Genomic DNA, 15,893 nt, shown 5'->3' with positions numbered 1-15,893 from the left:
TGATTGCACTTTTGAAGGGGTGAACGTGCATGGAGAAAGCTTATGTGCTTCTTAGATTTTTGTGGTTTGTTCTGGCATGCAAGATGATCATTTGAAACGAAGTAAATAGGTACGTAAAACGTCTCTAAAATTCATCATAATTAATGTATTATTTCAGTTAGACACGTATTAGAGGAATTGAAGGAACTGATCTAGATGGTACGTACCTTATGATCGAGAATATTCCTTTGCTCATCAGAAACATCATTTGCACGTATGTAAATCATGAAAGATTGCGTGTTTTTTTTTCGTTGCAGTTTGGAAGTTTGTCTGCAGTACTATGCAAATAGGCTCACAAAACGGAAAAATCTTGGAGTTTGGAAGTTTGTCTGAAGATATTTCCGTTCTCCCTTGATATTTGGACCGAGAATTGTAAGGTTATATTTCACTGGGTTAATCTTATCTTTCCAACTTCATTGCTTGGCCCAGAAATAATCTCCACGGAAACTTTGAAACGAAGCAAAGCACCAACTTAACCAAGAAAACAATGGCATCCACTTCAGCGCCATCCTTGTACTTGCAAGGTAACGCCCGGAAAACAAGTTTTTCGTCCACAAGGCCACTCCGAACAACTCTTACCTTTTCATTTCCACCACCTTTAACAAAAGTCATATGCGTAAATTCCTCTAGCACTGCAAAGTACAATGAAGTTTTTGTGGACGAAGAAATGGACAGGATTAGGAGGCTCCAGAACGGGTCCGATGTTCGTGGGGTGGCATTGGAAGGCGAGAAGGGTCGAACCGTAGACCTCACGCCGCCGGCTGTAGAAGCGATTTCAGAAAGTTTTGGGGAGTGGGTCATCAATGGCTTGGAGAAGGGACGAGAATCTGTTGAAGAAGTTAGGGTTTCTCTAGGCAGGGATCCACGCATATCGGGAGCATCGTTGAGTGCAGCTGTGTTTGCAGGTCTTTCTCGTGCTGGATGCTCGGTTTTCGACATGGGATTAGCTACAACTCCAGCTTGTTTCATGAGTACGATGCTGCATCCGTTTGCCTATGATGCTTCCATAATGGTAGCTTGCTTGCGTTTCCGGCCTCTAATACTATATATTAAATATAATTATATATATATATATATATATATATATATATTAGCTCTTTCAAGACAACAGAGAAAAAAAGAAGTGAAATTAAAGATGTATTTTTCTCATGCATTGTATTAATTAGAGTTTTAACGTTACTTTGGTGAGTTTGACACTCGACAAATATATTCTTTATTGTATTTGATAATAAAATATTAATAGTACTGCTCATCGAAGCAATTACGTATTGATAATTTTGGAAGAGTTGAAACTTGTTACTGTGTGGTTGCAGATGACGGCATCTCACTTACCTTACACACGTAATGGTCTGAAATTTTTCACGAGGAAAGGGGGGCTGACCTCGCCAGAAGTGGAAGAGATATGCGATAAAGCTGCCCGTAAGTATGCAAATAGGCTCACAAAAGTGTCGACAATGCTGAATACTCCTCCAACAAGAGTTGATTTCATGAGCAGTTATACGAAGCACCTCCGAGACATCATCAAGGAGAGAGTCAACCATCCCTTGCACTATGACACTCCACTTAAAGGATTTCAGGTTTCTCGTCTCACATATTTGATCTGTTTCTTTCTTGAGATGCTTGTTGTTTGTCCGTTTCTTGCACTGTATTTATGGGTTATCGTTCACGTGACGGCATATGTGCGTACATAAATATTTCAGTAATCCTAGAAAATTGCATGTCCACTACTTGCAACGTTGTAACAGCCTTATCCCAAAACTGCAAGTCTCCAAACTCATGCAAGCCAGTAATTGCCAACGTGAACCTGATCGATCGATCTTCACATCAACCGTCCTCTTAGCGACATGTTCTGGCGTGTGTGAAATATTTTGCACCATGGATTCGAGATCTTCCCGCCCTAGCCGGAGTTTTTGTCCCTTTCTTCAACCTAGCTAGCTGTTTCTCTCCTCGACCATCCTTCCTAGCTAGTTCTCTACTCCCCCTTTCTTCTACCCGTTGTAAGTTGGTTTCTTTTCCCCTGGAGCTCGGTTATAAACTGGGATGGACTCCCCTCCACCACTCAGCCAGTTAATAAAACTGCTGCTGGTGAAAAAGAGGCTCGTCTAGAATTAGGGGTCGGAGTGAATTAGGAGAACTACCACGCGGAAGGAGACTTGCCTGAGCCACCTTCTTATAATGAGGTTGAAGGGGTTCGTGAAAGATAACAATATGGTTTTGAAATAGCAGCCTACCTCCTGCTGTATATTCATTGAATATATATAGAGTACATAGCATCGTACAAAGGTTTGTTACATAAACTTATCTCTATCTATCACTTATCCTTATCTACAATATTCGAATTAGAAGTGATAAATAGCAAGATAATATGATCAACTAATGCATATAGTGATAAACTCTAGCACTGGCTTGATTGAGATTTATCTCTATCATTCTCTTGGTGATTATCGTTGATATTGACAGAGGTGGAGTTGGAGTGGGACTTGGACTCTGGCTCTATTGAACTGTGTGCAGAAGGGAAAGTTGTTCTAACATCCCCTCTCAAGTTAAGGGGAAGGGCAGGGACCAACATCTTGTCACGAAATTGAATGAAGTGAGCAGAGGTCAAACCTTTAGCAAATATATTAGGCAGCAGAGCAAAGGTAGAGATGGACTTGAGTTGAATATCCTTCTTGACAATCTTCTCTCAATGAAGTGGTAATCCACTTCAATATGCTTCGTGCGAGCAGGGGATCATATGAGATTTGCAGCAAGGGACAAGGCACCAAGATTGTCGCACCACAAAGTAGGGGGAGAAGGAACATGCAGTTGAAACTCACAGAGAAGCATAAGTAACCAATACAATTCTGCAGTAGCAAAAGCCATAGCCCTCTATTTTGATGTTGTACTTGATCTTGAGACAACATGCTGTTTCTTCGCACTCCAAGATATTAGACAGGGTCCAAGGAAGATAGCATAACTTGTGGTAGAGGGACTGTCATCCACATTTCTAGCCAAGTCAGATTCACTAAAGGCATTCAAATCTAGGGAGCCCTTGCAAAAGTATAGACCATGATGAATGGTACCCTTAAGATATCGAAACACCCTCTTTGTAGTAGTCCAATGAGTGGAGGTAGGAGAGTGCATGAATTGATACAATTGATTCACAACAAAGACAATTTCTGGGCGTGTCAATGTGCAATACTGAAGTGGGTGAATTATATGACGATACTCGGTGAAGTTGGTGAGAGGGTCACTAGTTGATCTGGAAAGCTTGACTCTTGAAGCGAGAGGACTGGAGCAAGGCTTTGCACTAGCCATTTTGGCTCGATAAAGGACATCAATAATGTATTAATTAGTTTGAGATAGGTGCAGGCAAGTGGCATCTCAGTGAACTCGGATGCCTAAAAAGTAAGATAATGGTCTAAAGCCCTTCATGGAAAAGTCTTGTTGCAATGAGGAAATCAAGCTCATGATCATAGATAGATGAGTGCTAGTAATGATTAAATCGTCAACATATACCAGAATGAACAAATGAATGTTGTGATGATGATAAGTAAATAGAGAGTGATCCACCTGTGAAGAGCTGAAGCCAAGCTGCAACAAGGATTGAGAGAGTTGATGAAACTAGGTTCTTGGAGCCTGCTTAAGTCCATAAAGGGACTTGTGTGGCTTGCACACATGAGTTGAGAAGTGAGGATCAATGAACCCGGGAGGTTGCTCCATGAAAACTTCCTCTTATAATGTCCTATGCAAGAAGGCATTAAACACATCAAGCTGTTGGACAGACTAATCAAAGTGAACAACAGTGCTAAAACTATTTGAATGGTGCGACGCTTGATAACAGGGCTGAAAGTCTCAAAATAGTCAAGGCCATCTTTTTGTTGAAACCCTTTAGCCACAAGGCAAGCTTTAAATCTTTCAACTGAACCATCAAAGTTTTGCTTTACTTTGTAAACCCATTTGTTCTTAATGATGTTGGGATGCCTAGGACATAAAGAACAAGTCTTGTTGGGCCTGTAGTGCCTGAAACTCCTCTTGCATGGCAATTCTCCAATCAGCACACTTTACAGCTTGAGTGAATGATGAGGGAGCTATAGGAATCATCTGAGAATGCAATGCACGAAAGGGATGCTTGGTAGAACTAATATAAGAGGTAGTCACGAAAGTGTTTGGGATGGTAATTACATATCTTAGCATGGATAACCATAAGAGTGTGTGGAGGCAGGGTGACTAACACTAGAGGAGGAAGTGGACTATTTACCACTTGTAGGTTATGGGGAGGGAGGGAAAACAGAATCTAAGGACGATGGAGAGCTAAGTGGATTAGAAGTGTGTAGGGTTGTACTTGGTTGGCTGGGTTATTTGGTAGGGTTATGTTGGGAAGAAGGTAGTGAAATATGAGTCTTGTTCAAATAAAGAAAAAGAAGCATGAGAAGATACCTGAGTAGTAGCAGCAGTTGTAGTGAGAGTGCAACCTATATGATTAGACTCATGACAAGTGGCCTTTGTAGGGATTGAGTGGAGGTATGAGCAAGGATCAAGTGTTCATCAGAGATCACTTTCCTACTGAGGTAGACAAATTAGTTAAGGGGTCTAAGCAAAGATATCCCTTATGATTTGAGCTGTAATTTAGGAAGACACATTTTATGAACGAAATAGCAATTTGTGGTCATTGTAGAGTCTAAGAAGTGGGTAGCAGGCACAACTAAAGACTTTGATTAATTTATAATCAGGATCATTGTGTAATAGTGCTTGAAATGAGGATTTATTTTTCAAGACAGAAGTAGGGAGTCAATTAATTAGGTAAATGGTAGTGCTAAATGTTTCGACCCAATATTTTAAAGGCAAATAAGAATGAGCAAGCAAGGCCAAACCATTTTTGATTATGTGCCAATGTTTTCTCTCAGCAATGCCAGCTTACTGTGGGGTATGAGGGCAGGACATATCATGTATGATTTCATTGGATGTGAGAAAGTGTTTGAATTTGTTGGAGGTGAATTCACCACCACCATCTAATTGAAAGTATTTTATTTTTTTTTGAATAAGTTTTCAACATAACATTTGAACTTAACAAAACACTGGGTAGGCATCAAATTTTGCACACAAAGTATGAAGCCAACTAAATCTAAAAAACTCATCAATAAAGACAATATAATATCGGCAACCACTTATGGAAGAGATGGGAGAACACCACAAGTAAGAGTTTATTATTTCAAGTGGAGTCCTAGACAATCAAGTAGAAATAAGAAAAGGTAAAGACTTGGACTTTGCTAATTGAAAAAGCCCACAAATTGAGTTATTGTCTACAAAGCCCTTAACTGGAAGATTACATTGAGATTTCAACATCTTAAGGACATTAGATGCTGGTTGACCCAAACGTAGGTGCTAAAGTGAAGAATCTGCAGAAAATCCAATCTAGAAAGCGTAAGCACGTGCTATATTGGTTGAAGTTGGAAGTTGAATAGGGTGGGGACCATCCCGACTTGGACCTTGTAAAAGAGTTTGCTCCTTGAGGTTATCCTTCACAAAAATAATAATAATAATAATAATAATAAGAGGTTAGTTTGAACCAACTGTTGTTATTATGACATAATTTCTTAATAGGCAAACAGTTGACAACTACATTTGGGCAATGAAGAACATTATTTAAATCTAAGTGAGGGTTGGTGTTTCAAAATGGCTAGAACCTATGTAATATGCAGACCTAAGCCATTACCTACTGTAACCTCATTTTCACCTTAGTAAGGTGTACTGATTTGAAGATTACCCATATCTGCAGTGATATGACTATTGACACTATTGTCAGCAAACCATGTATGATCTACAATGTTTTTAGGATTAGAATTTGTAGCAATCATGACTGCTAGCTAAGTTGAAGGGTGTCGTCACTTATAAGCAAAATCCATCTTGTGGAAGCAATCCAGTGCTTGGTGACCACATATTTGACAAGGAGGTTTGGTTTGAGCAGGAAAGGAAGAGGTTCCAGACATGTTTCCTTTCTTCTAATTTGAAGCAAATGGTTGCTGTTGTTTGTAGGAACCTCCCAAGTGAGGTTTTTTTTTTTTGCTGAAGTGATTAATTTGTTTTTGAGAATAAAGAGCAAGACTACCTGCATTTGAATCAGTTGCTTGATTATGGGTGCTAATTTTCATTTCATAATTAAGTTGTTCAGTTTGAAAATCATCAAAAGTAAGTGAGGATTCTCGAGTTGCAAAAGAGTAGGAGGTGATAAAGTCTTGAAAAGATTGGTTTAAGCCACTGATGATATGAGAAACTAAATCATCTTTGTCAACTAGTTCACCAACAAGGGTCAGTTGATCAGCCCATGACTAAGCTGTTTGCAGGAACGACAAAGTGATTGCAGCTGTCTCTTGAGGTGCATGTGACACTCGAGAGCGTGAGGTGTGAGGCAAAATGTGAAGCAAGAAGATTCCAAACTTGCTTGGATGTATCGAGCCCATAGACTGATGATAGGACAATGTCAGTTAGGGTTTCATTTAGCCAACTTAGTAAATATTGATCCTTCTTTCCTAATGGACAAAGTCTGGGCATAAGGGAAAGTTGTCCTAATAGTTCGAATGCAGGTTGTCCTAATAGTTTGAATGCTATTGGCCTCTCCCCGTGATATCTAAGGATGGGATAATTGATCTAAATCCTTTTAATGTGAAGTCCAATAAGGATATTTAGTGAACAGGATCCCATGTATGGATATTTGGTGAATGAAATCCCTTATTTCTTGAGAATGAAAAGTGCTTACCTTATCTTTATGAAGCTACTCTACCGCTCAGTTTTGATCTCTCTGTTTGCCCGCTTGATGTGGCATGCCACATCGTATAGTTATTAAAAAGGAAAAAATGAAAGAAAGAAGGAAACAAAAATGAAATGAAACTGAGTGGAGAGATTTCATTTGAAAGCAGCAAATTACTCCATTTGGCACATAAACGAAATTTTGAGAAGGAAGAAGAAGAATGGCTGAGTAATTAGCTGACGACCATATCTCTAAATTTAGGACAAATGAAAGAAAACGGAAGGTGCAGAGTTTTTTCCTCTCTCTCCCTTTATGTTATGAAGATTTAAAATCTAAACCACAATGGTGGAAGAGCTAAAGAACAAATGAATTTGGTACCTAAAAAAAGGGATGTGAAGGATGATTAGGAAGAAGTAGATGTAAGATGCTATTGTTGAATTCTGAAGTCGCCAAATGCTTCTTAATTTAAGGAAAAAGTTGTCTCTTCATTTCTCTATTTTATTTTTATTTTTTGTTTTAAAATTAGCTAGCCATGCAGCATGCCACGTTGAGGGCAAACATAGCGGTCAAAGCATATATAGCAGTTGAGTAGTATAACTCTATCTTTATCTGATTCCAAGGGTTTTCAATTGTAATATTCCTATGAATTGTTTTTGAGTATGAGCCCAATTAATGAAACAATAGTCCCGGATTGACAAGGGAAAATTCCCTCCCATCAATACCGAATGCAACTTATTCACCTTTCAAAAGGTATGCATTGGTCAAAAGTCATGACAAGTGGAGGAACTTTGGGAAACCATTGGTGCAAATAACCATGCAAGAAAATCTTGGAAACCATTTGTGCATCCCATACATTGTACTTAGCAACCCCATGTTGATTGAAGGACTGCAAATAATTCAAGAGTTGCTTATGCAAGCACAAATTCACTTGGAATTTGTACTGAATCCCGATGATACCAACCCTGCATGAAGATTGTCTTGTTTCATTTTCCCCTTAATGTGGAGTCTGAAATGGTTATTTGGTGAATAAGATTCCATATTAATGTCAAGGAGGGAGAGAGAGAGAGAGAGAGAAGTTGTTTCGTTTTATTTTGAATCCAAGGCGATTTCAATTATAATATCGAATAATTCTTTTAGAATATAAGTGAAGACATAGCTTCGACTTCCTTAAACATCTATAAATGGGACATATATAAGCATGGGACATATATATATATATATATATATATATATATAAGCCATATATGGGTGCCACTTATTGTTGAATTTTGAGGAGTTGCAGATAAAGGAAGAAAATACCAAGAAAGAGCAAGGATGGAGATAAAGAATTCTCACTTAATTCATTCTTCTGAAAGCTTACAATGATAGCTATATATATACAATGAATCAAATAATAAAACAAAGAATAACAAACTAATTCTAGAAGCAGCTACAAAGGGGATATTCTAACAAACTTTTGCTAAGGTGTCAACAAGAGAATATTATGATATTATGTGGGAAGTCCTCTCTGTGGTGTGGCTGTAGGTAGAGTCAGTGCATCCTCAAGTAACTCCTCTGATCCTTTTGATGAAGTTTGAGACTCCTCCTCAAGATGGGCATAGATGTTGAGGATGCCCATCTTGGACATAAAAAAATGCAAGGTAGCAGCAGGTAAAGCCTTGGTGAATATGTCAGCCAACTGAAACTTGGAAGGCAAATGAACTGGCATGATGGTTCTTGCTGTAACCTTTTCCGGAATAAAAAGACAATCTAGCTCTATGTGTTTAGTCCTTTCATGAAAAACTGGGTTCTTTGTGAGGTGTAGAGCAGATTGGATATCACAGTACAATGTTGCAGCTTTAGTATGATCAATCTAGAAATCTTTTAATAAAGAAATGATCCAAATAATTTCACAACTTGTGTGATCTAATACCCTATACATTGCTTCAGCAGAGGATTTAGAAATTGTTGTCTGCTTTTTAGACCTCCAACTAATCATAGAGTCCCCAATGAATATGCAGTATCTAGTAACTGATCTTCTTGTCTCTGGGCAAGCTGCCCAATCTGAGTCACTAAAGGCCTTCAATTGCAAAGTTGACAAAGCAGAGAAGAAAATACCTTGTCCTATAGAACCCTTCAAGTATCTCAAAACCCTGTGAGTAGCTTGCAAATATACCTCTGCTGGTTTGTCCATAAACTGGCTAAGTATATGAACAACATAAGTAATGTCTGGTCTTGAGATTGTTAAATAGATCAGTCGCCCAATCAACCTTCTGTAGGCAGTAGCATCCATTAACAAATTTAGAGAAGTGTGACTAAGCTTGTGATTAGTTTCAATGGGAGTGTGGATAGGTTTGCATCCCAAGAAACCAGAATCCTCAAGGATTTCAAGAGTATACTTCCTTTGACATATATGTATTCTAGACCTTGATCTTGCAATTTCCAAACCCAAAAAATATTTCACCTGCCCCATATCTTTGATCCCAAATTGTGAGTTCAAATGTGCCTTGACAACATTGATAGTTGACATATTTGAACTACTAATAAGTATGTCATCTACATGCATTAATAGAGCAACAAAACCATTCTCATCTGACCTTGTAAATAAAGAATAATCTGATTTAGATTGTTGGAATCCAATAGAAACTAAGAAAGAAGAGAATTTTGAATTCCATTGTCGAAAGGCCTACTTGTGGCCATATAATGACTTGTGCAGCCTACAAACTAACCTTTGGCTTAATCTAATAACCTAGAGGTAGGTCCATATATATTTCCTCATCAAGATCTCCATCTAGGAATGCATTATGCACATCCATTTGGCTTAAATTCCAATTATGGATGGTAGCTAAGGCCAGAAAAATTCTAACAGTGATAAGCTTAGCTACGGGACTAAATGTTTCTTGATAATCGAATCCCTCAATTTGAGTGTAGCCCTTGGCCACCAACCTGACCTTATATCTATCTATAGACCCATCTAAATTAAGCTTGATCTTAAAAACATACCTGCACCCAACTGAGGTCTTTCCAGGAGGTAAACTAGTGACTGTCCATGTTCCATTTTCCTCTAAAGCTTTTAATTTAGACTGCATTGCTGCTTGCCAATGCTGAGACATCACAGCTTCTTTGAGGTTTTTGGTTCATGCAAGAGGGAAAGTGAGAGTGCAAAAGTTTTCTGTGAGGGAGAAAGATGTGAGTAGGACAAGTGTTTGTGAAGTGGATGATTAGTGGAAGATAAAGATGATACTTGAGTGGGGCTGCTAGTGACTACTTGACGGTGATAGTCATGCAGGTATGAAGGGGTTTTCTAACACGATTAGATCTCCTAAGAGGAATGATGGACTAATTTGTATTTTTTGATGGAGTTGAGAGAGGATCAGGTGGAGTTGTTTCATAATGCTGATTATGAGAAAAAGAATCTGATTGAGGAGGATTAGTGTGAGGGAGAGAGGAACTAATAGTTGAATTTGAAATGGGAATATGAGAGGAGGAATCAGATTGAGATGTTGAAGGAGTGGTAAGATTATTTGTGAAGAAAGAAGATTATTCTGTCATAGGTAAAACTAAAGGTATGATTTGATCATTGGAGGAGGATCTGTTGAGATCAGATTTTTGAAAAGGAAATGTAGACTCATAGAAGATCACATCCCTGGAAATAGAACATGATTGGCTCTCAATATCATAAACCTTGTATCCCTTGACACCAGCTGGATACCCTATGAAAATGCATTTTCGAGCACGAGGGTCCAATTTAGATTGATTGTGTTTGTGAGTAGAGATGAAACATAGGCAGCCAAATACTTGTAAATGATCATAAGATGGTGTGGAAGAGAAAAGTTTCTCATAAGGTGACTTATTATTTAAAACAGGTGAAGGGATCCTGTTAATTAAATATGTTGCAATGAGGATTGCATCACCCCAATACTTCAAGGGAAGGGAGGACTGAAAAAGAATGGCTTTTGCAACAGAAATGAGGTGTTGATGTTTCCTTCCAACAACTCCATTATGTTGCTTCCAACAACTCCATTCTGTTGTGGAGTATAAACACAAGACTTTTGATGCAAGATTCCATGAAGATTATTGAAATCTGTCATACTGAATTCAAGACCATTATCTGATCGAATTTGTTTAATTTTAGCACCAAATTTAACCTCTACCATGTGAACAAATGATTGTAAGAGAGATCTGATTTCAGTTTTAAATTTTATAAGAAAAACCCAAGTCACTCGACTGTAATCATCAACAATTGTTAAAAAATAATGGTGTCTTTGATGGATACTTGGGAATAAGGCCCCCAAATATCACAGTGAATTAATTGGAAGGGAGAATGACAAAGAGATGTGCTCAATTGAAATGATTTTTTCTTTTGCTTAGCCAAATGGCAAATAGTACATTGAGTTTGCTCTCTACACTTTACATTAGGAACTTGAGAGTGAATGAAATTCATTTTCTGATTGGATAAATGTCCTAATCTAAAGTGCCATAGGTCAAACTCTTGTTGTCCATTTGCATTGAAAGCTTGACTGTTGATTGAAGGCTTGAAAGGATGATTGAATGGAAGTGACTCTTTGACTACAGTACCATGAAGTGAGCTGAGAAGGAGGTAGTAGAGTCCATGAATAAAGGTCCTGTATAACACAGAATTTATTCAAGAACAAAAGGCAGAGAAGAGGATTATCTGTGAGTTTATTCATAGAAATCAGATTAAAGCTGAATGATGGCATACATAGAACATTGGTAAGAGTTAATGATTCTGAGAGTTTGACAGTTCCAATGTGAGTGAATTGAACTTGTGTCTTATTAGGAAGCTGCACAAAAGCTTGAGTAGAACAGATTATAGAAGAGAAGAAAGAGGTGGAACATACCATATGGTCTATAGCACCAGTGTTTAGAATCCAAGGTGCTTTTTGTTCACCTTGTGTGGAGATGAGATTATGATGCATTAATGAATCAGGAACAATAAAAGAACTAGAGAGGCAGACACTTTTACCTGCCATATTAGAACTTGGTGAAAATTTGGTCACAACATCAGTTGATTGGGTGGGGTTAGACAAAATTGACGAGGCTTGACCAGAAGGTTGATGGATCTTTAGCTCATGTATGTTCAACTGAGATGTCTGAGCATTAATCAAAGCAACCAGTTGTTGAATCTGAGCTTGATTAAGAGGCAACTGTGATAAACTTTCCAAATTTCCCTCCTGGTTCAGAGATTGTACCTAATTTGCAGAGTGACTAGCAACAGAAAAACCACTAGAATACCCAGTTTTAGATTTAGTAAATTTGAAATTTGGTGGAAAACCAACCAATCTAAAACACTTCTCCTTAGTGTGTCCAACCTTACCACAATGATACCATGTTATATCGGGTTTTTCTTTCCTCTTGGTGTTGTGAAAAATAGCAAGAGCTAATGGCTCAGGTGAAAGTAGTGTTACAGTACATATTTGCCTTTGCCTTTCCTCTTGGAAAACCAAGGAGAAGGTCTTGTCAAGGGAAGGCATGAGGCTCATGAGTATGATCTGCCCCCCTACATTATCATATGTATCATTTAACCCCATGAGGAATTTGAAAACATGATCTAATTGCTATGTTTTGCCAATGTTATTCAAAGCATTACAGGTACATTTTCCACATAAACAATGAGGCAAAGGTCTGTAGCTATTCAACTCTTCCCATACAGCATTGAGTTGGGTAAAATATACACTTACAAAGAAGCTTCCTTGCACAATAGAACTCAACTGCTGCTGAAGATGATAGATCTTTACATTGTCAGGTTGTGAAAAACGATCTTTGAGTTTCTCCCAGACATCCTTGGTTGAACTCATGAACATAACATTTGAACCAATCTCCTTTGAAATGGAGTTGAATATCCAGGTGAGAAGAAGATTGTTGCATCGCAACCAGGGAATATAGAGAGGGTCAAAAATATCTGGTGTGGGAACAGAGCCATCTAGAACCCCTAGTTTATTTTTAATGGAAATGGCCAGTGTGAAAGACCTATTCCATGCAAGATAATTCGAACCTATTAAAGGTGGAGTAACTATCATCACAATGTGAGCATTGTCACTATGGTGTATGAAGAAATGACTATTAGGATCTTCTGATGGAGAATAATATTTGGGTGTTTTGGGTTGAACTTTTTTAGCCATTCAGATAGAGAAATGTAGATATGAAAGATTTAAAAGAAGTGAAGAATGAAACAATAGCAAAATGAATTTTCAGGCAACCTGGACTCTCAATACCATGTTGAATTCTGAGGAGTTGCAAATAAAGAAAGAAAATACCAAGAAAGAGCAAGGATAGAGAGAAGGAATTCTCACTTAATTCATTCTTCTGAAAGCTTACAATGACAGCTATATATATACAATGAATCAAATAATAAAACAAAGAATAACAAACTAATTCTAGAAGCAGCTACAAAGGGAATATTCTAACAAACTTTTGCTAAGGTGTCAGCAAGAGAATATTCTGATATTACGTGGGAAGTCCTCTCTGTGGTGTGGCTGTAGGTAGAGTCAGTGCATCCTCAAGTAACTCCTCTAATCCTTTTGATGAAGTTTGAGACTTATAGAGCAATGATTTCAAGCGAACGTCTGGGTCTAATGGGGGGCCCCGGATTGTAATGGTGGCTTTAAGGGAGGTGGATTCCCAATCTGCGTGCTGTAAGCATTATCTAAGGATTTCCGTCAAAAGAAGACCTCCAAAAATAAGAATAAAGGGATTTTTGAGAGCCCATATGGGTAGACAAGCATATCACGCTAGTTAATTTCTTTAGGTATTATATTGCGTGTACTCTTTGGAACCAGAATCTCCCTATCATAGCATTTTTTAAGTTTGCCTGTGATGAGTAAATGATTGAATTATGACCTTGATGATCTTTAATTAAATGCCATTCAACTGATATTTGCAGATAATTGTGAATGCTGGAAATGGATCAGGAGGCTTCTTCACATGGGATGTGCTCGACAAGCTTGGTGCAGACACATTTGGCTCTCTTCATCTCAACCCAGACGGGATGTTCCCAAACCATATCCCCAATCCCGAGGATAAAATTGCCATGGCACTAACTCGAGCTGCAGTGTTGGAAAACTCTGCAGATCTTGGAATTGTTTTTGATACTGATGTAGATCGTAGCGGTGTTGTTGATAATAAAGGCAATCCAATCAATGGGGATAAGCTTATCGCTCTCATGTCAGCTATTGTACTGAGGGAACACCCTGGAACAACTATAGTGACTGATGCTCGTACAAGTATGGCACTTACGAAATTCATTACCACTAGAAGTGGTCATCATTGCTTGTATCGTGTTGGCTACAGAAATGTCATTGACAAGGGAGTTCATCTTAACAAGGATGGTATTGAAGCACATCTAATGATGGAGACATCTGGTCACGGTGCACTTAAAGAGAATTATTTCCTTGATGACGGTTAGTATATGGTCTATAACATGCTTATAATGTTTTGCTCGAATAAATCTATATGCAAACCTATTTATTCATATATCAAACACATCGCTGATGTGGAGGCATTTGAAGTTTGACCGCTTTCATTAATTAATATAATAGGTCTCACAATAAGTAATGTACGTGCTGCACATTAGACATGTAAATATCATAACTTTGTTTGCTCATTCTCTCCATGCTATGTTTTTCTTTTCTGCTTAATTAGCATCCTCTTGTAATTCTCTTATTATGTATCGTAAAGGCGCATACATGGTGGTAAAAATCATCATTGAAATGGTAAGGATGAAGCTTGCGGGTTTGGATGAAGGGATTGGTAGTCTCATAAAAGATCTTGAAGAACCTATGGAATCTGTTGAGCTTAGGATGAATGTAATCTCTGAGCCTAGACATGCAAAGGCAAAAGCTGTTGAGGCAATAGAAAAATTTCGAAGCTATATTGAGGTACTTAGATTATTTTACCGCACTATTTAGTTTGCAATGGATGATTTCATATTAATCAAATGAATTTATATGGGTTGTAACTTGGACAAATTACTTACTTGTAGGAAGGTCGGCTTAAAGGGTGGGAACTGGATGCATGCGGAGACTGTTGGGTGAGTGAGGGATGCCTTGTTGACTCTAACGACACCCCAGCTGCCATTGATGCTCACATGTACAGGTGAAAAAAATTGCCAAAACTTACAAGAAGATATGCCAATAAATCTCATAAAGTAATTGTAAGTTTTAGTTTTGAATTGGAATTAAGTTGTATAATGTTGCAAATTGATATATATATATAGGGTTAAAGTTTGTGATGAAGAGCATGGAGAACATGGATGGTTTCACCTTCGACAGAGTATTCACAACCCAAACATTGCAGTAAATATGCAATCCCAAGTTCCAGGTGGATGCCAATCCATGACAAGAGTTTTCAGGGATAAGTATGCAGCATCGCGCCCCCCATCCTTTAGTGTCCACACACATACATGAATATTTTACATTTTTATGTGATTTATATTTTTGAAACTTTGTAGGTTTCTCAAGACAAGTGGAATGGATGGAATCCTTGACGTCAATCAAATTGACGAGTTTGCAAATAGCGGACGTGTAGTTTAAGTTGCATTCATCACTGAAAGTAGCTAAAATCATGAGGTTGAGTATAAAGACAATGACGATATTGAAAGCACCAAATAAGTTTGAATATGATAATCATGTATAGCTAGCCATGGTGCATACCGCACTAGCTTGTATGATTGTCCTATTTTGAAGAACGAGAAAAGTGGTATATAAGATCAGAAATTGTTACCTTTTATCTGAACTTTTCTTTGAAAATGCTCTTTGTCATCATTTTATCTGTCTTCCTTTCTTCATTGTCTGCTGTGAAAAAAAAGTGCAGATTGATAAAAATAAAAAATATTTTATCTAATTATTTAAAAGACTCACCACATTTTTCTGAACGTCTTTTTTCTAAGAATGTTCTTTTATGACTATTATATATTTAATATGAAGCGGAAATGTTATTACAACGAACGGCAGTAAGCTAAGCAATCATAAGAAACTATTTGATGATCGGATTGTTCAAACATGTTATATATCACTGTCGTCACTTTGCCGATCAATTCCCCAAAAGCATTTGAACTGAACAATGGAGACTAAGCATGGATCGGGTGGCAGATCATGATGCTGATGTTTAAATTAATCAGGGAAAGATT

At 37.9% G+C, this 15,893-nt stretch overlaps 1 protein-coding gene across 1 annotated transcript; it reads left to right on the top strand.

Moving 5' to 3' along the window:
- The first annotated feature begins 431 nt into the window (after positions 1-431).
- LOC109007591 (phosphomannomutase/phosphoglucomutase) lies at positions 432-15,495 on the top strand. The gene is made up of 7 exons (XM_018987336.2): positions 432-1,051; positions 1,353-1,616; positions 13,650-14,166; positions 14,444-14,643; positions 14,748-14,860; positions 14,982-15,122; positions 15,216-15,495. The coding sequence occupies exons 1-7, from the start codon at positions 527-529 to the stop codon at positions 15,295-15,297; spliced, it is 1,842 nt and encodes a 613-aa protein (XP_018842881.1). The 5' UTR covers positions 432-526; the 3' UTR covers positions 15,298-15,495.
- Positions 15,496-15,893: the final 398 nt, after the last annotated feature.

The sequence above is a fragment of the Juglans regia genome, chromosome 16, assembly GCF_001411555.2.
Source record: "Juglans regia cultivar Chandler chromosome 16, Walnut 2.0, whole genome shotgun sequence".
NCBI lineage: Eukaryota > Viridiplantae > Streptophyta > Magnoliopsida > Fagales > Juglandaceae > Juglans > Juglans regia.
The sequence above is the reverse complement of the archived record's forward strand: the minus strand, read 5'-3'. Positions and strand labels throughout refer to the sequence as shown.

What these genes read in the sequence shown, in the direction of transcription:
- LOC109007591 (XM_018987336.2), top strand. Translation starts at nt 527, where the DNA reads ATGGCATCCACTTCAGCGCCATCCTTGTACTTGCAAGGTAACGCCCGG. An exon ending in CCTATGATGCTTCCATAATG is followed by an intron (nt 1,052 to 1,352) that starts GTAGCTTGCTTG and finishes GTGTGGTTGCAG; the next exon opens with ATGACGGCATCTCACTTACC. An exon ending in GAATTATTTCCTTGATGACG is followed by an intron (nt 14,167 to 14,443) that starts GTTAGTATATGG and finishes TGTATCGTAAAG; the next exon opens with GCGCATACATGGTGGTAAAA.